The 19936-nt window shown below is 40.3% G+C and overlaps 1 protein-coding gene across 4 annotated transcripts in view; it reads left to right on the top strand.

Moving 5' to 3' along the window:
• The window catches only part of TULP4 (TUB like protein 4), a 163388-nt gene that overhangs the window by 102490 nt on the left and 40962 nt on the right, over positions 1-19936 (top strand). For all 4 annotated transcript variants that reach the window (XM_052784610.1, XM_052784608.1, XM_052784609.1 and 1 more), the window contains exons 3-4: positions 1253-1381; positions 1698-1859. In XM_052784610.1, the coding sequence (XP_052640570.1) occupies positions 1253-1381; positions 1698-1859 (291 nt within the window). The remainder of the gene's footprint in view (positions 1-1252; positions 1382-1697; positions 1860-19936) is intronic.

The raw sequence follows: 19936 nt of genomic DNA, 5'->3' as shown, positions 1-19936 counted from the left end.
CTCTGTGAACAAATGTAGCACTCACTAAATAAGTGTAAGATCATCTTTTTTCAGCTGTTAAGTTTAGGTTTCGGGTATGCGTATTTATATCCTAATTCTGAAAATGACTGCTGATTTTGTTGTGAACTATGGTGGGTCTGTCTACTCAGAGCTTGTAGGAGTGGGATCTTCAGGAGCATCAGTCCATCTCTGTAAACAGCAAAATATATTTTGGGAGAATCTTCTCTTGCTCTCTCTTTTAAATGATTAATTATCTATTTAGATTTATGAGAAAGCATCATTAAAGCTGGATGTCCATTTAGTTAAAATAACACCCTACTGATTGACTATTTAATATATGTTTTCTTTGTATATGCTGTGTCTCTGTAAAGTAACTGGGGGGGGGGGAATCTCCTTGTGTATGAATGTAAGCGTCCTATATATATCTGCATGTTTTTGAAATAAAACTAATTCGGAAAAAAGTTTTTAAGAAAAAGTCACTAACAGAAGGTAAATGGTTTTACAGCTAATTTCTGCTTCAAGCACTAGGATGACATGTTTTTTTCAGTTCTATACTGAGGTCTCAAGGGATACTGTATTTGTTAAATTTGATATTAATTAGAAATGAGAGAGCAGTTTGGTAAGTTTAGACTTGATTAGATTCTCCAGAAAAGCCCAGATAGCTCTAATGCAGAGAGAAGAGCCTAAAACTGCTTTGTATTCCTGCTGCACTCATTAGCAAGGCAGCTTTTCTATGAAATTTCAATTTTTTAATAATTTGGGACTCTCAAATTTTTTTTCATGTCACTATTGATATGAGTATTCAAATTCAACCTGATAACAGTGCATGCAACTTCATTTGAAGGCAGCAAGAGGTGATGATTTGACATAGAGTCTGACAGTCTCTGAGATTACAGTGGGGGAAATCATTTGAAGGAGTGTTGGATGGTCTGTACGGGGCCTCCTGTTTGCTGCTTCTGTAATGAAGTCCTGCGTTCCAGTGTACAGTATGATTTTATTGAAAGCATGCAATGCCTTCCAAAAAGGCCTGACGGTGAGAGATTGTGCATTTCCTGACAGCCATGACAAAACGATTCCAGCTGTTCTTGAGAGGCGCCTGATGCTGTGCTGAAAATTGCTGTTTTGTACATCTTCTTTAGGATTTAAATATGATGATGTTTATTTTGCAGTATCGTTTAACTGGTTATTGTTGAATACTTGTTAGCGCAACACACTGTTTTGGTAATGCTGGTTCTGTTTGTAATCTTTTAAGGTTGTGCTGGTGAGATGGAACGAACCATTCCAGAAATTAGCAACCTGCGATGCAGATGGAGGAATATTTGTTTGGATACAATATGAAGGCAGATGGTCTGTGGAGCTTGTGAATGATCGTGGGGCACAGGTTGGTATGCATGTTTTCTCTGCAGTCGAGAGTGATCAAGTCCTGAGAAGCAAAATGAAGAGGACAATGAATGGTGCTTTATACCTCTCAAAAAGCACAGGAGAAAATGAAACATTTCTTTATTGAAAGGAATATGCAAGAATTGTCACAAAGACACTTTGCAAGCACAGTTTCTTTAGCCGATAGCCGTGACATCAGAGCTACAACTGGGCTAATAGTTGCCCTGTCTAGTTCTTTGCAGTGCTACCTTTTATTAAAACAACAAAAAATTCCTTCGTGGCCCATATATCTTTTTTCTTGTCTTTTATATGTTAAGGTAAGCGACTTTACATGGAGCCATGATGGGACTCAAGCACTTATCTCCTATAGAGATGGATTTGTGCTGGTCGGTTCAGTCAGTGGACAAAGACACTGGTCTTCAGAAATAAACTTGGAGAGTCAGATCACCTGTGGCATATGGACTCCAGATGACCAACAGGTAACGGGGCTTTTAGAGGTATTAATTGTGTTGCATCGATATGCTATAGAATACAACTCTTAAAAAGTTGTTAAGTAAAATGGTCTCTTTGTAAGAGCAGTTTCTGTCAAAACTGGTGCTCCCACAGATAACGAAAATTTAGTTCATCCTGTCGTTCTCATTAGGCAAATACAATAATGTACCAAGTTACCTATCATCACTTTTCACCTCGATTTCACATGCAGTCTTATTCAAAGTTAGTTGTTTGAGATGGGAGTCTGTAATCATACCCCTAATTTGTTGATACAGCTATCTTGAAAATGCATTGGAGCAGAGGTACAGCCTGGGCTAGTAAACATCTGACTGGTCATTTTTGTGTACAGCTGTCCAGTCTGCACTTGCAGCAAAAGGAGTTCCAGTGACAGTTATGGTTATGTTTGCCTTCACTTGAGCAAATGCATCCAATTGATTGAGTGTCAGAGAGACACCTCAGCCTTATGCAAACAACATAATTTAAAAGAAGGCCATTTTTCCAACCGTTGAGTCAAAACTTGCTGAGCCTTGAAAAGGCCAGTTGAATAATTCTTCTTTATTGTTTTTCTAAAGAAGCATATGATATTGGTCACATCACCATTTAGAGCGGGGCTTGAGCTCGCCCATTGGTTTCATTTGCAGAATTTACAATGACCCTTTGCCATTCACTGTTGAGCTTACTGGAACAGTCTTTCCTTCCCCATGCTTGCTGTCATTATGGTTAATGTGTGTATAATATGGTACTGAAAGAAATTATGGGGGTAGAATAGTGCAAAGAGAAACTGTGTTATGATCACAACTGGATTATCTTCCTTCATTTTACACCGCTATGAAAAGGTGCTGGTTCAAGACTCAAGGTACCACTGACTTTAATTTAGAATACTATAAATCCATTCAAGGTAGAGTTATTTTGGGAGTTGCTAATGGAATATAATAGCACTAATAATATGCATTTCTGCAGCAGCATCTAATAATTTCAGAGCACTCTGCAAAGAATAATGAATTAATTACTGCAACACTGCTCTTTAAAGCCAGGGAGTCTAACTTCCCTCTTTTTGAATCTGGCAAAATGTAAATCTTGAAAATAAATAATTTACTCGAGATCAAGAGGAAAAGACAAGCAGCAGAAATAGGATGGGAAACTAAGATCTAATAGCTCTCAATCCTATGTTTTAAACATGAGACTACCCCATTTGTGTGATACTCAGTTGTTGCTGCTGTATTTGGAAATATCTTCACTTGAGTGTTTAATTTGGGGTGACTGACTGCCTCTAATTCAGTTTAGCCAATATGTTTGTACTTTCTGATCTGGATGCTCCATAAGCGGTTATTCTGGGAAACAAACACTTGTTCAGTGTCCAGATAAGCACATTCGAACATAATGGCCAATTCCAGCTGTGTGAAAATCACTTGCTTGAGTTACAGGCTCTGCTGCTGACAAACTCACTGAAATAGAGACCAAAACCAGCCACGAGCTTGATGCTGCTCTGCACAGTTCTCCTAAATGTGGGGTTTTTGCATGTTAAGTGATGATGGATCTTTGTACTGTTCTCTGGAGTTTGTGGAAAGAAGCGATCTTCTAAAATGTATTTAGATGTATTTGCCTCTGGAGGCACAAGGAAGTATGATTCACTGAGGTACTAGGCGAGAGACTATGCTCAGTTCAAACTAAAAATAGCAAATTGGGGGCGAAGGACATTGCATATATTACAGACAAAAAAGCACATATGGAAATGGATACCCTTACTAGCTTATCCCCTTATCTCATTTCTCTCCTGATTTGTATCTATGCAAACGAGAACAGAATATTATTCTAGTCTATTCAGCATCTTCCCTATTGACTAATGTAATGTACTTGTCAGTACAGTGAATGAAAGATAAATGCCAACATGTAAATTTATATTTTCATACTATTCTTTTTGTCACCCCTCTGGCACCCTGAAGATTGCTAGTGAAAGTATTCCTGGAAAACGTTACACTCTATGGTCCCATGACCTTTAACACAATTAACTCGGAAAGTTAAATTTCTAAGGGGAATGTATTGTTCAGTATCAGTTTTCTATTGTCCTGATAAAAATTTGCTCAATATAGCCTGTCTGTTTGCCTTACTCTTCAGTTCTCTTAACTTTCCCCCTCAGCCTTCTGCTGCATGCATCCTCCTCTTTTCTTCAAGTCTCATTTTCCATCTTTTCTCCTGTCTGTCTATTCAACACCAGTAGGCTATCGCCTCTGGCACTCCTCACCACGGTTCTGTAGCAGCTCTGCAAGAGGAGGGTAATTCCCTACCACCGTCTTTCTGTTGGGGGCAAGAAATGGTTGGAGCTACAGTATTGTCAACCATCTTCTTGTCTGACAGAGCGCGTGGCCTCTGTGTCCTTGCTGTGTGTTGAGACAGGCTTGTAAGTAAAGCACCTGAGGTAGTGGCTGATGCCACCTGTGGTTGAAACTCCATAGTTAACGCTTCCCAAATCCTTTTTGGAGCCTACACATGGGATGAGAGCTAGGGATGGCCAGGGTGGGGTACAGTCCCGCTGAAATTGAGCATATAGTTGTGTCTTAACTGATTTGGTGCATACTTTGCCCTGATGAAGTTATTGGCTGATGTTATTAATACTAGATGCAACTGTTCTGCATTTTCTTTTAGGAAGAGAGCGGTGTTATTCTTCCTATGGCTGTTGTTTTTCAGGATTTCTTGAGCTCTCCTTGTCTGTTGGGGACAAACTTACTGTGAGTCGTAGGACAGTTGATACAATCTGGTTGACTGCAATGCTTTCTTTCTCAGCATTGTATGTTGTCAGATGATCTTCTTGTGAAGGTCATCAGCAGATTTTTACTGGGATTGGCACCCAGGTCTTGAGTCTGGACTTTGAGCTATGGGCTTCTTCAGCTAATTCAATACATAGGCCTTCTGATTGTGATTCTGCATGTTTATTGTAGAGGACTAGAAGTTAATTTTCTCACTTCATTGTGCGTCTGTGGTCCTGCTCATTTAGGTGTTTCCTGCTTATGTACACTATAACCAGAGCACCCATCTGGCCAAGGCAGAGAGCCCTGTTATACCAATGGTCTCTTGAGGGTAATAAGCAAATACACACAATAGGAAGACTTCGCAGGACTGGGTCCTCTCTATCTCAAGCAGAGTGCCATACTTGGGTTAAACTCAGATGGGTGGGATCGCTCAGGAGTGTGACCTTCCTTTCACTGTTTTGAAATGTTTTTTTTCAGGGCTACAAAAGGCTGTAGTAGAGCCTACTTCCTCAGGGTCGTGTGGAGTATTTTTCTGGTGCAAAAGCTCACCTAGGATCATGTAAGGATGAAAAGTATATTTGAAATGAAAGTAAATTTGAAGTATCAGAGAATGCTGTACCCTGTCTTGAGACAGTTCTGTGGTGTCGTACCACGCTTGTTTGCAAAGAGGGAGCGTACATACTGAGTAGATTGAATGACTTCCCAAGTGAGAAAAACTTGAGTTTTGTCTAGCCAAAGGGTTTATTTATAATTATAGAAGCAATGTCAATAAGTAATTAAGGATTTTTCCTAAGTCCATAAGTCATATAAAATATCTTTCCAGTGCTTCATCCCCCCTCCTGTGTGCTTGCTCCCCTCCTGCTTGCTCAGTGACATTTTTCTGTCAACAACTGCTGCCCTTGGGCCATCCTCTCCCTCTCCTTCTCCCAGATTTTACCTATTAAAGAGGCTTATCTCTGTTCACGATGGAGAAAGGCACAGTGTCAGAGAGCTGGGTGAGAACTGTAGAGGGGTCTGATTATCCTTTTGTTTATAGCAATATAGTGTAACTCCCTGGACTTCACTGAGGTTGTTTCTGTTGCTGTTTCTGTGTGTGAGAAGGAAATCAGAAGGAAATCGCTCTCCAACAGAGGGAAGCCTTGATGAAAGTGAATGAATATATTAATTCCTGCATATCCCAAGAGGTGCTATTAATCTATATTTGTTCCCTGCGCCTCAGCTAGTGTAAATTATTAGACTTTTCTGACAGCCGTAAGAGCCCATTTCTATTTTTCCACCCCCTTCTTTCCTGTTGTAAGCTTTTATTTGTTGAAATTCAGGGACTGGCCAGGATTCTCTTTGGCCAGGACATGACAGACTACAGGTACGTGTGAACTGTGCCAGTGTGCTTCCTTCTGTTTGCTTCGAAAATAGGTATATGAGCAGTTAGCTAATTTGATTTGCATCCCACAGGGTACAGCATTAACAATTGTATGTGGTCCCCTCGCAATGCAACATGCATTAGTACTGAGAATGTGTAAATACAGGGCCCAAGTTTCAGCCTGTTCTGTGTCTAATCATACAAAATTCTGCTCTCAGTGGAAGAGAAAAGCAGCACCACGCTAGGAACAGATACCGTGCGCACTGCAGGGTCTTACAAGACACTGGAAGAGAACGATGAGACCAGTAGCAGATGAAACTGCTTTGTCTCAAAACGCAGAGTGCGGGAGGTCTGTGCGTTGGGGTTTTTTTAAATCTTTTTTAGCTTGCAGTAGCTGCGCAGGAAGGCTGTTTCTATGCTGGTAGTCACTCCTGCTCCCAGTGCTCGCCATCTTGACTCCCATGGCAACCGCAGACGCTTCAGCATCTTCTTCCCTGACGGGCACGGGCACGAGGCAGGGGCAGGCTTCAGCTCCTTCACCCTGCCTGCAGCACCCTGTCTGCAGCACTTCAGTGTGGAGCCCGGGACCCAGAAAGGAGCTTCACGTGAAGGAGGGAATACTTTCTGGGTCCAGCAGTGTAGTCAGGTGGGACCTGTGTGCTAGTGCAGCACTTGGTGCCTTAGGTCGCCCTGCCATGATCAGCGCCGTGCTGTGCCAAGGGGCTGCTGTGAGGTAGGAGCTATGGCACAGTTCTCACCGGGAGGTAGGAGCTAATTAAGAAGCAGCGCTCTCAAATGTTTTACCGGTGGCACCAGGCATTTCGTGAGATTGCCTCTCAGGCTCCTCGGTTTTGGTGTGGCTTTAGTCCCTGGCAGGAATTGTAACTAATAAATCCACGATAGTAGAGTCTGCTTTTGGATCCTCTCCCATTTTCATCTGTGGACTATGATTTGCAGTTGCTACCACCTTTTCAGGGAAATAGGTGTTCTGAACACCTCCTGAGCTGAAAGTAGGGATAGTAGCCTTACCTAGCTTCCAGAACATGGCTTAAAAATAAGGAATTTATAAATGTTTGAAAATGTTGCATCTGTTTGGGCCATGATGTCATCTTCTCACCTACGTCTTCTTTTGCCTGCTACTCTGGAACGAGGAGTTTGTGCTTCCATTCACCCTACCGTTTTGTTTTTAATCAGGTGCTGTAGTGCACATCTGATTAAGGTAGTCCTTGCTGTTGTGGTAATCACACTGAGCAAGTTTAATTATGCTCAGACATCTAGCTGTGTGGAAAAAAAATCCTGAAGACAGCCTTCTAATGAGTTGACAGAATGATGAAAGGGAGCTACAAACAGGCAACTGGGGCAGCATAGGGAAGGCAAATATTTACCTTAATTATTATGAATGAAGGGAAGGAAGGACAAAATGAAAAAAGATTACAGCCTGTAAAATTTGAAAGTGTAAGCAATGATTTTTGTCTTTATTAGAATACTTCCTGTCCCTAGTAAGGATCTTTACAGGTTCATGAAAAGGAGCCTTTAAAATGCCAGGGAATATCAATATTTTTGTGTCTTAACATATAAAAATGCACCTTTTCCCCATCAATTCTGGGTGCAGAGACTATCAAATGACCTTACATATATGTTTACAAATGACTAGGGCCACTCAGAATTGCACTGTAAGATACAGTCTTTGAGGAAGAACTGAAAGACTTATTTTCATTGATGGATGAATTACTCGGATTACTGGGAAAATTGGCTAGAGGCTTTTTATAGCATTGAAGAAGTGTCATTAATTAACTAGGCAGTTTATTCAAGCCACAAGGAGTGCAGACAATGGTTAAATCGCATATAAGGATTTTAACATTGCATGCTGCATAATTGAGCAGTACCATTAAAATGCAAAAAGAGGACAGGGGAAGGAGACTTCAGCTGTCTTTCAAGATAAATCCGCTTGTTATATAAAACAGATAAACAAAACCCACCACAGCTTAACTGTCTTTAATATTTTGGACTATTTTTACAAGCATTTCAAACCTTTGTGTCAGACTTGCTATTAAAACTAGTGATTTCTGCTTGCTTGTGTTAAGGGTTCTGTGAATGTTTACGATCCTATTGCACCCTTTTATAGACAAAATATGTGGGTTTTTTTATATATACTTAAAATGTTTAAATGTTTTTGTGGAGACTTTGTATTCTTGTTTTATATGTTTATACGTGCTGGAAGCTGGTTTTGTTCTTCGCTTGGTGACTTGATTTTTATGGTGCCACATAATAGTGACAGGCAGATTTTATGTGGAAAAGTAATGTGAATTTTAAGTGCTAGTTAACCTTTCTTTCTCCCGCCTCTTTTTATTATGTTGTTTTAAAGCTGCATTATTATGCAGCTATTTCTGAAATAATAGATTTCTCTCTCTTTTTTTTTTTTGCCCCTGGTATCTATACATAGTTTTATTAGCATTGTCTTTCCTTTGCCTTTTTGTCTCAAGCAGGTTTTCATGCATCATTCTGCTGAGAGTGCAGCTTCCAAAAAGAAGGAAGGAGAAGGGTTAAAGAGCTTGGTGCACTGTGCCTTTTTTTAGTTGTGCTCTCCTTTTCTCACTAACAATGAGCAGCTACGCTGCAGATTTCAGTACTCAGATGAGGACTTTATAGGCTTTGCCTTGAGTTTTGGGGAAGGTAGACAACAAGGATGTTCTCCTTGGAGCCTCTAGGGTTCATCTGTGGCTTCAGGAGCCGTGGCATCCCTCTGTGGGTTTATTCCAGACAAGGTTTTTCCTGCCAGAAACCCTAGCCGATACTGCAGTTATTGAGCGGGTAATTGAAGGAGCAGAGCAACAAGGTGATGCTTCAATGTGCTTGCTTCTTCCCACTCGCTTCATCTGTGCCTTGCCTAATCTTTCCCTTGATGCTCTTCATCCAGCCTGTAGTGGCAAGACACTGAGAGAGCTGACGAGATGGTGCCATTTGTTCTAGTCATGAGGGCTGTAACATGGGGGATGTTTATGGGCTGACAGCATTGTGGCTCATGTTTTCTCAGTAGCTCCTGCAGCGTTTCATGTCAACACTGTTTCAGATGAGTCTTGCAAAGAAATTTTTCCTTTAGTGACTCTGAAAGGAGTAATACAACTGTTCTAATGTTTGGCTCATCCTTGTAGACAGGGTGTTTGATGTTTGTTACTGCAAAAAGCGAATGGCTGAATGGATTTCTGCATCCCCTTCGATGCACAGTGTAGTAGGATGTACAGATCGCCCTCAACAGTGTATCTTGCAACTCTTTACCTTGATCTGACATGACACTCGGATAGGTCACAATATTCTTATTTTAGTTGACCAGAATCTGGGGTTTGTTAAGCTCTGCACACTCTACCATGTCTTCCCCTCCCTCAGGAAAGGAAGGATGTCAATGGCAGTGACAAACCAGAGATGGAGGGAGAGCTGAAGACTCATTGTGCTATTCAGTTAATGTGTCCACTTAGCATTTTTATACTCATTGCTGTTTTACATTTTTGGAGCATCAGTGTTTGAGTCAGCAAAGTAAAGATGAGCGCAAATAGAAACATGACCAGTCTCTGTGTGGGAAGTGTTAGGAAGAAAGAAGTCGTTTGCCTCTTCTCTCTTTCACCTTGCTGGCACTTGTTCAGAAAGATTTGCTCATATAGCCTGAAGTCTTTAGTTCTTTGGGACAGGGAGTACTTACTTGAAACTGTGTTTCTGAAAAGCTCTGTGTTATGCTTCAGCTGTGGGGCAGATAGTAAGAACGAGGATTTGCAGTGCACCTGTGCAAAGTAGCAGCACATACTTACGCTGCTTTTTAGGCAGTGCACAGAGAAAATGGAACCTCCTGCAGGAAGCTGCTCTCTTTCTAAGGAGAAGTCATATGTAAGGTAGGAAAATTGCTTTAATTTGTTCGTTCAGATTTTGAATTGGTCGGGACAGGGCATGTGAATGGAAGTGTAATTCTTACAGAGGAAAAACTCTCCAAACTGTGAAGGTTTTACAGCATTTTTCAGAAATGGTCTGTTATTCCATTGCCAGAGCCACTTGGCTGAGAATGCTTCAGCCCCACGACCCCTTTGGTTCATCCAGAGCTTTGTGGTCTTTTCAGTTCAAAAGAAATGTAGCTGCCAGAGTGGTTAATTTAAACTTTATTATCACCGGGACCTGATCCGTTGATTTTTTGGAAGTTACTAAGAAGACCAGGAGCCAAATGGGGTCTTGAACTTGGATCAGACGTGTTCAAGCCTGTGAATAGTCTGAAACCTTGGTGCAGGGAAGGAGGATTAGAATGATTGAATCTGGAGGAGGAGATTTGTGGATTTCTGCGCTAGGTCTTGTCTGGGAAAGCAAGGCCAAGTTTCATAGTAAATTGGAGATAAAAGGTGGTATTTTTGGAAAGTGATATCTCATGATCTTTCTGTTGATTTGACAAAAAGAGATAGTATGCCAATGGAAAGTGGAAACAGTATCTCTTTATTCTCCAAAACCTTTCCCATCAGTGTTTCAGTCCTGCGTGGATTCAACTTCAGCTCTCTGCTCTTTGTCCAGGAGCCAGTTTCTTGTTGATGTTCAGATGTTGAGGGATTGTTGGCAACTGCATCAGCTGAAGAGGGATTAATCCTTCCCTGCTTTCCATGCTTTTGGGAGGATAGTCATTCTTCTTCAGTGCCTCATTTCGGTAACAGTTTATTACTCAGCCTATCTCCATGTTGACTCAGTTATACTTGACCTCACCCATTCTACATATTTCCTGACCATGCTGAGTTACCCCTCTCTGCCAGCACCAAAGACCTAGAAGGAGAATGCAGAAGTTGAAGGGCTGGCTTCCATTAGCATGTAGCTTAACCCAGGGGCTTCTTGATTTTGTATTATGAAATTCAAACCAGCAAGGACATTGCTTCTAAACTGCTTTGTATTGCATTTTCACTGGTCGAGAGTGTAATCCTTGTTGCTAAGGAATGCTACTTTCAATTAGGAGAAAAAACAAACCATAAAACTCCAGCAGAAACTCTCAGACTTCTAAAACTCTGAGAAATTTTAGCTTCAGCAGTCAACATATCTTTCAGGAAATAACCAAAACCTGGCTCGGGAACAATGCAGGAGACTGCCAAGTGTATCAGTTGACTTCTTTGCCTGATTGAGTGGTTGTTGGTAAAACTGATTGCATTTTCCCACCTAATAGCACCAAATAGTTGTTTTTGTTGCTATATATAATTGGATTTATGTGAAGAATATGTGTTTTCATAGACATGTGTGCACTTGCCTGGCAGAGTTTAGTGAGAAAACAGAAAATGGCACTGCTCGAAGAGCATTCCAGAGTACTTCTGCTGTGGGAGCTCAGTGGTCCAGGCTCGGAGTCCTGTCCATGTTAAAAGCTACAGAAGATGTTCACACCTGTAGAAGGTGTTCCAGCTGCTGGCTTTTCGTTCATTTTGCATACTACTTCAAATGTGATTTGAAACCTGGCACAAGTTTAAAAAAACCACACAACTCTCTTCCACATCTAAAGTAAACTGAGGTATATTGTTAATTCAGTGAACGTTATGTAGAAGGGCAACTCTTTTGTCTTAAAAATCTAATTGTTACAGGATGCTTTCTTGAAAAATGTCTCAAGAGTCAGGAAAGAATATAGAAATGTGAGTGCCTGGAAACACACAAGTCAGAATTAGTCCAGGTATAATTACAGGGACATATAATAATCAGTCTTTCTGTGATTTGCCAGAATGCTTTCAAATAACATTATCTTCTCCTGGACGATTGCTTCCATCCCCACATGTTGAGTAGTTGTATAGCTTGAGAACCTGCTTTTGAGACTACTTACATTTTTGACTCCTGAAACGGTGTGCAAGACTGTATCTCATTTACAGTCATTCAGCTATGTTATACTATTTTAGAAAGAGATAAAGCCAGTGTGGTTTGGATCCCCAGGTTTTAGTATTTAAATATTTGTTAAATGGATTTGTCACCAAGATCTCCAGTGTATTTACTTTGTCTTCTCATTTGAGGGCTTTGTAACAGTTATCTAGACCCTATGGACTTTGTGAGAGAGAGAAGGAACAAGCCTGAAAGTAGGTAACTAAACCAGTGCTGCTTTTGAAAGCATTAATGGTCTTGAATGAGAATTTCACTGCTGTGTATATATGCAGTTAGCTGGATGATTTTGTGGTGTATCATCCATGTGTGGGGCCAGTAACTCCTCATGTGCAAAGGAAACAAAAACTTTTCTCTGTTTTTTTCAGACATAAAGGCAGTCAAAGAAAACCTAGTACTTTCCCCCTGAACTTGTGTGTGAATTGTAGTGATGTCTCTTTTTGTGTCAGTTCAAGAAATCACTTTACAGCAGTTGAATTTTTAATGGAAATAAAAAGTATTCAGCAGGAGAGCAGCTGTCTCCCTCTCTCTGGTTGTCTCTCACTCTACATTTTGAGGTAAAAAGAAGGAAAGCCAGAAATATCACACTGAGAAAAAACAAACTTTCACTTTTTAATGTATCCTAAGAGGCAGCTGCTGCAGTGTCTCTTGCATTGTGATGGAGAAACAGTAAACAAGAAGAGCACAAGGAATGCAAAATGCTAGTACCACAACTAAATGGACTGAAAAATGTTGTAACTCAGCCTTTGCAAGACTGGCATTTTTTTGTAGGCTAGTGAATGAATATATTTAAAGGAATAATTTTCCAAGTATTTCCTATGTTGCAAAGCCTAGCTGCATAAATAGAAGGTGGATCCATCATTTTTCATATTAATCAGTTTATAGTTCAGTTAATTTTGGATCAGCAAAATAGCTTTATCTCTATTAGTATGATGGCATTATGGTGATGCCTGTGAAGGCTGGTCCTATCATGAATATTAATGTTTGTCCAGATGGCTAAATCAGGGCAAACAGAACTAATTCAGCTTCCTTGAACTGCTTAGCATCTTCTGGCAATGCAAACGCAGTTGGCCTTATTAGCATTTTTGCAGAACGTAATTTCTGAGGTACAGTGCTGACTTTTTCCTTTGCGGGGGAGATGGGGGAGGAGGCTGAGGGAGAAAGCGTAGAGAGAGGTCTAAACTTTGAAAAGGGGAATGTCAGTGAAACAGAACGTCGGACAAGGCACCTGCAAATGCAGAGGTACGCAGGGTAAGTTGTTAGTGGCAGCATTCACACTACCTGGTACAATGGCAGCAAGGTTTCAGCAGATGTGTGTGCCAAACACAAAAGGTACCACGAAGGCAAAGAGTAAAATGGAATGCTAAAAGAGCAAGGTTTGCAAAGTGGGTAGGTGGAAGAGGAATCCTTCAAACCTTGGAAGTACAACCCTGGAGAATGTTAAAAACCAAAAGCATAAGTTTTCATGAGATATTCATGGTTTACCTGGTCACATGATGCTGATGAGATTTCTGCCCTGGGCTACTACTTCACAGTTAAGAGATTCCTCACTGAGTCTGAGGAAATTAAAAGGAGATCCTGGAACAGGTTAGTTTGAAATGCAGCAAGTCTTTCTGTCCAGCTGGTACACCCAAAGATTATGAAGGATCTTGAATATGAGCTAGCTTAGCTGCTAGCAGAAATAATCACTTCTCTGTCCTAAGTCTTGAAGGGCAGCACTATTTTCCTGCAATACATTTAGAAAAGGGGTTAGGAACATTCAAGAAATGTGCAAATAAGCTTTACATCTGCACCTTGCAACCAGTTAAAGCAAAAACAGAACATGGAATCACAAAACACCTGTAAACTGGTCTGAAAAGACCTAGGTAGGACATTTCTTCCAGAGGGAGATCATGACTCACTAGTCTCTCAGAAGTCTTTGCGTGTGTCATTAAAAGTGACAGGTAGAAAAAAATAGGCAAAATGGTGTATTTGGTTCTGAAAAAGTCAACACATTCCAATGCGAATAGGCCCTCCCTTAGGATTTCCTGACAAATACCTGTGTGTGTGCTTTGGCATAGTGGGGATATATCCTCTGCATGAATGATTTGGCAGGTGTAGAAACCCCAGCATATTATAACAATATGTATTTTACTTACTGTGTTTGGATGGATTAGCAGTGCAGGAAGAAGAACTGGCCAGGAATCAGTCCACAAAGGGGAAGACTAAGTAGTCAGTTTGCATTATAAAAATGGGGACAGTGGGTTTGCCTTTGTGTCACGCTATATTTTAAATTACTTTTAATTCTAAAATACTGCTGTTTAAAATATTTACTGTTGTGAGATAGCAACATTTACAGGTTACATACAGTTATTTGTATTACTTAGGGCTGTAGAAGGCTTGAATATTTCATGTCCAGTAGAGCTCAGTTTGCCAGACGGGTCCAGTAAGCATCTTCTAGGACACATCTAACCCTTTGCCTTTCTGATGTGATCAGTCACTTCCTGGAAAAACTTCGTGTGGTCACTTTGTCCTTCCAGCTGCCACCTATCCTATGGGAGAAGGAAGAGATATAACTCGAGAAATTGCTCAGTAGAGTTACTGTCAACTTAGTCACAGCTTAGGGAAGATTAGAGCACCTGAGATTTCATGATAGATTACATTAATTTTCAGAACATTTCAGTGTATTCAGGAATTTAATTGCAATCTGTTAATGCACCTTGCATAGTCCTACAAGGCAAGCTCTGTCTTTCTGTGAAAATTTTGGGTTTTAAATAATCAAATTATACTAGGATGGAGTTTACTAGATTCATTTTCAGTGCTGTTTTAATTAGCAGAATGTGTGAGTTGTTTTGCTTCCCTCAGTTGTCAGATGCATGTTCTTTGTAAAAAGTCAGAGAGGTTCTTTTAAAAATCCTGGGCCAACAGCAGTAAAGTAGATAGATGTTCCTTTTCCAACCTTCTAGCACCACAATACTGGAGTCTCTCACTTTAAAAGTGCTATCTTGAAGTAGCCTCCAATGGCTTTGTATTTCTTCCAGTAGCTATAGCAAGTCCAGCTTCTAATACTGCAACTTGAGCTTCAGTCAAAGGCTCAGTCATTGCCCTGATACAGAATGACAACCCATGTTCTGAAAATGTATTGATCAGATTTCCTGGGAGTTTTGTTTAACCAGCAGCATGAGAAACCTTCAGTGTTAGTACTAAATGTCATGAAGGGAGCATCTTATTTTATCAATATCTTTCTGTAACAGTATTGACTGTTCAGTTTGTACAATCAAGACCTGAGACTGGAATTAATTCCATCTTTTACCCCTTGTATATACATCAAGTCCTTGAATACATTATTGCTGGGATTGGTTTATCCTCAGTTATTATAAAAGTCAAAGTGACTGTAGTTCTGGAAAACTTCTTTGGCAATGAGGACAGGCAAAGATGCAGGAATGGGCAGTGGCTAGGTTCCCTGCAGATGTAAGTCACCACAGCCTCATTGACTTAAGTCTATACATCATAACAATTTAATTTTCTCAGCTACTGCATATAATCAGATGTGGTGAGATGACAGGATCTTCCCCTTTCCTACTGGGCTAGTATATTCAAATTAACGTAAAGCTTGAGCATTCTTACTGTTATGAGTTCAATTTTCATACATTAAACCAAATTAAATAGCAACAAAATGTGTTTTGTGTTAAAACGACGTCACTGTTAGTAAATTACAGTTCTCTTACAAAGTAGTGGGCCTCCTGAGCTGGACCTTCAGTGCACCAGGTCTTTGGTCGCTCCATTGTAGCTCTGTTGATCTCGGTGCTGCCGAACCATTTTCTGCTAGTACTGTATCTGATCCAGACGCATTACAGCGTCACAACAGATCTTACAGGAATAGTGACAGTTCAGCACAACAGATCCACACATAGCAAAGTCACTGAACAGGTTCAAGTTGTTCCTCTTGGACTGAATTTTTTAGCTTCTTGGCTGTTCTAATATTCATCTCCTCAGGAGATGAATACTTCAGAGCAGAATACCCCATCTTTTGATTACCACATGTCTTTTAGGAATTGGTATATTTCAGACTGCTAATTGAAGAGTCTTTAAAATCTTGGGCATTTAAGGGGATTGCAGTCTTAAATGATAGTTGCATAGATAATAGTTTAACAACTATTTTTAGTTGCAAAATCTTTAGATGAAAAACCTTTTTATTTACCAAAACTAGCTTGTGAAACTCATCACAAGTTACCACAGAGGCTAAGAGGTCAGCAGATTTCAGGGGACGGTGTTTTTCAGGTATTTGGATTTGTTAGCATAAATAGGAATCACCACAAGCTTGGGTTTCATGGAGAATGCAGACACTTGTGTTTCAGGACTGAACCCAACTTTCAGCTCTTGGTATTCTTAGAAAACTGTGTGTGAATTATCCCAGTGCTGTTTATCACAGTTTTCCCTTCAAAGCATACAGCATCAGGGCACTATTGGAGACTGCTCAGCATTTGTATGACCTTTCATCAGCTCCAGCTTCACTGTAGTGCAGGATTCATTATGTTTGATATGTTTTGAAAAGAAATACTGTATTTGTGTTGTGTAACTGACTCACTTTGAATGTATTGGGTGATTTTAGGTATTTTGTTATCAGATTATGCATAGTTCTGCAAATGCAATTCTACAAGTGGTAATGCATGTGAAAACAGTTGAAATAGTGAACAGTATGAAAGAAGAGGAGATGAGACAAGAGTAGAGGAACAGAACAAGGGGCCAAAGAACAACTTCAAAATAAGTACTTGGGATTTTTTTTTTAAATTACTATTATTATCATTAGGTTTTGAATGCAGGCATTAACAAACCACTGTAACTTGTTCATTACCTCTTTCCAACATTCCCTCAGACCTCCTAGGTCTGCAAATACCTGAAAAATACGAATTTAGGCAGCTAAAATACAACCTTTTAATTTCTCTGTTGGATCCTTCGGGCATACCCTGTGGCTAAACCTTTTTTCTGAAGGTCAAGAGAGTTTTATTCATCTGACATAAGTAGCTTGAGTGTGGCATTTATAACTTGAGTAATGTTATGGATGAAAACACCATTAGACATTTTTACAGCTTCAGCAGGAGTTCAGCCAGCGGGGGGGGACTATCAGCCTGATAAATGCTTTCATCTTAAAGCTTGTATTGCTACAATAACCCCAAAACTTAAAGCTGCTCCTTGAAACCTATGGCTGGGCTAAAGAGATGAAGAGTGCCCTCTGACATTTCTAGGTTGCTAAAGAGCTCGCTCAGGTTCCAGTGCAAGAATTAAGATGCCCACATGCAGCTGTTCTGAACTGAATTGAATCTGTAGAACTTCGTAATTTTAAATGAATTGGGGGCAGTGCTACTTGAAAGAATTAGCTTCAGATTGAGATGAGACTGAACTCTGGGTGATGAGTCCCAACATTTTGTTCCTGCCCAATTGTAAAGTTGGATTTTAGGAGACAGAACTCTTATACAGCTATTTTCAGAAACAATAGAGAGTTTCACCTCCTCTGTCTGGGTATTTTGCAGTTATAAAACTCCTAGGAGACTGGTAAAATACTAATCTACAGAGTAGGCTGCAAGTGGTGTGAGAAGCTAGCAATGACAACCAGTAGGATTTTGGCTTTGTAGAAGACGTTTGTTCTGTAGAGATCTGAAAGAGAGTGGTTATGTTCTGAAAGTAGACCGTTGTTGTGGTTTAACCCCAGCCAGCAACTAAGCACCACATAGCCACTCACTCACTCCCCCCCCACCCAGTGGGATGGGGGAGAAAATCGGGAAAAGAAGCAAAACCCGTGGGTTGAGATAAGAACGGTTTAATAGAACAGAAAAGAAGAAACTAATAATGATAATGATAACACTAATAAAATGACAACAGCAATAATAAAAGGATTGGAATGTACAAATGATACGCAGTGCAATTGCTCACCACCCGCCGACCAACACCCAGCTAGTCCCCGAGTGGCAATCCCCCGCCCCCACTCCCCCCAGTTTATACACTAGATGGGACGTCACATGGTATGGAATACCCCGTTGGCCACTTTGGGTCAGGTGCCCTGGCTGTGTCCTGTGCCAACTTCTTGTGCCCCTCCAGCTTTCTCGCTGGCTGGGCATGAGAAGCTGAAAAATCCTTGACTTTAGTCTAAACACTACTGAGCAACAACTGAAAACATCAGTGTTATCAACATTCTTTGCATACTGAACTCAAAACATAGCACTGTACCAGCTGCTAAGAAGACAGTTAACTCTATCCCAGCTGAAACCAGGACAGCCGTGAAAGTGGCTGTGCACTGATTATGCATGTAAAAACAGTTGAAATAATGAACAGTGAGAAAGGAGATGGGATGATACAAGTGGAAGAAGAGTAGAATAAAGGACCACAAAGGAAGGGAGTGCGAGATGAACAAAGGTCAAGTTCTTGCTTTTATGTCTAAAAATAGCAATCTGAGGCTTGTAGCAAACTTTAGCCACTGTTTTAACCTAGCAGCTAGTTAACACAAAAATATTTGTAACTTGTAATGATGACAGTTAACGCAGCCAGATGGTTTTTTCATTGCTTCTGATAATGTGAAACAACTCCATTGATTTTCTTAAGATTTTAATGACTTCACTGGAGTTCCTCTGCTAAACTGCTATTCTAGTTTACAACCTTCTGTGTTTCCTGAGCATCACCTTGATCATAGAAAAAATTCTAGTACTTCTTATTTTTGCCTGAGACCTTTGAAGCCATGCTTCCTTTCTGAAACTTTTAAAAGTGCATCCATGACAATTACTTCCTAGGTGAGTACTATTGTGTAAGTCTGATACAATACACAGTTCGAATGCTGCAAGTCTGGCATGACATCTCAGAAGGAAGATAGAAAGGAAGACCTCTGACAGCAGAGGTCAACAAGGGTGATTGGAGGCTTTGAACAACAACTGTACAGGGAGATCCTAAGTAGCCTATGATTCTTCAGCTTGGAAAAAAGGTGATTAAGGGATTAGATAATAGAGGTCTATAAAATTGTGACCGATGTTGAGAATGTAAGTAGGGAACAATTATTCTATATTTCTTTTAGTGTTAAGCGGTAAAGGTTACCAAGTGGAATTATCAGTTATCAAAGAAGAGGGAGTATTTTTTGCTGGAAGCTACGTGAGTGTGCAGGGGAGGTGCCTGCTCAGTGCATCCTGTTCTTTTACTCTTTCCCAAATACTTGACCACTGTTAGTGGTAAGATACAAGGCTAGATTAATTTTTGATCTGAGCATATAATTGTTAGAATCTTAAATTTAGAAGCACTGGAAATAGGTGGTAAACTGAAAGGCAAGTATAAGATTTGACCTTCCTTTTAGTTTCATTTTTAATGCTGGCTAGTTTTCAAGTTGATGAGTGCCTTTAAACTTGCTTTAAAACATATTTGCCTCATATGGAATTACGTGATAGCAGCAGCAGCCTTGGCTAATGCATTTATTGTTTTGTGGATTTATTAATCCCTGTTTCCTGATGTTTTTCTAAAATTCATCAAATATGCAGGATCTTAACTTGCTAAAAGCCTCAAGACAGAAAATGCTTATAAAAAAGAAATTGTAGGTTTCAGTCAGTCTGACTGCAGTCAGTGTGCATCAGCTATGGAGTTGTATAGGGGCAAGAAAAAAACTTGCGTTATCCATTTGGTATTTGAAATGGTGGGTAGAAGCTCTTCTTCATCTCTTCCTGAATGTGTAACATATTGCCTTCCTCTTGGGCTATAATAATCTACTTCCAGTTGACTGATCATATTGCTTTTTGCCTCTGTTTTTGGAAGACATTCTCCCACTTCTTTCAGCTCATCAACTGAATAACCTGTCCTCGTCTGTTCAGCTTTCTAGTTCTCACAAGCTGTTTGAAATCTCTGCTAAGACCTCACTTTTGTCAGCTGTGCCTTTTGATGTTGTTATGACTGATGCCTACCTCGGTTTCTGCCACCAATTTTAGAAGTTTCTGTATAACCCAACAATACTGCAGAATCTGTGGTAGCCCTTCTGCCAGCTCACTTTAGTTGCAGTAATGGCCAAGTTCAAATAAAGTGTAATGGTTCATATTAAAGTGAACAAAACGCACCCCACCGTGAAACATTACTTGCTCACAGATTT

This window comes from Harpia harpyja, chromosome 4, assembly GCF_026419915.1.
Source record: "Harpia harpyja isolate bHarHar1 chromosome 4, bHarHar1 primary haplotype, whole genome shotgun sequence".
In the NCBI taxonomy this organism is placed as follows: Eukaryota; Metazoa; Chordata; class Aves; order Accipitriformes; family Accipitridae; genus Harpia; species Harpia harpyja.
Note: the sequence above shows the minus strand (reverse complement) of the source record. Positions and strands in the feature narration are given on the sequence as shown.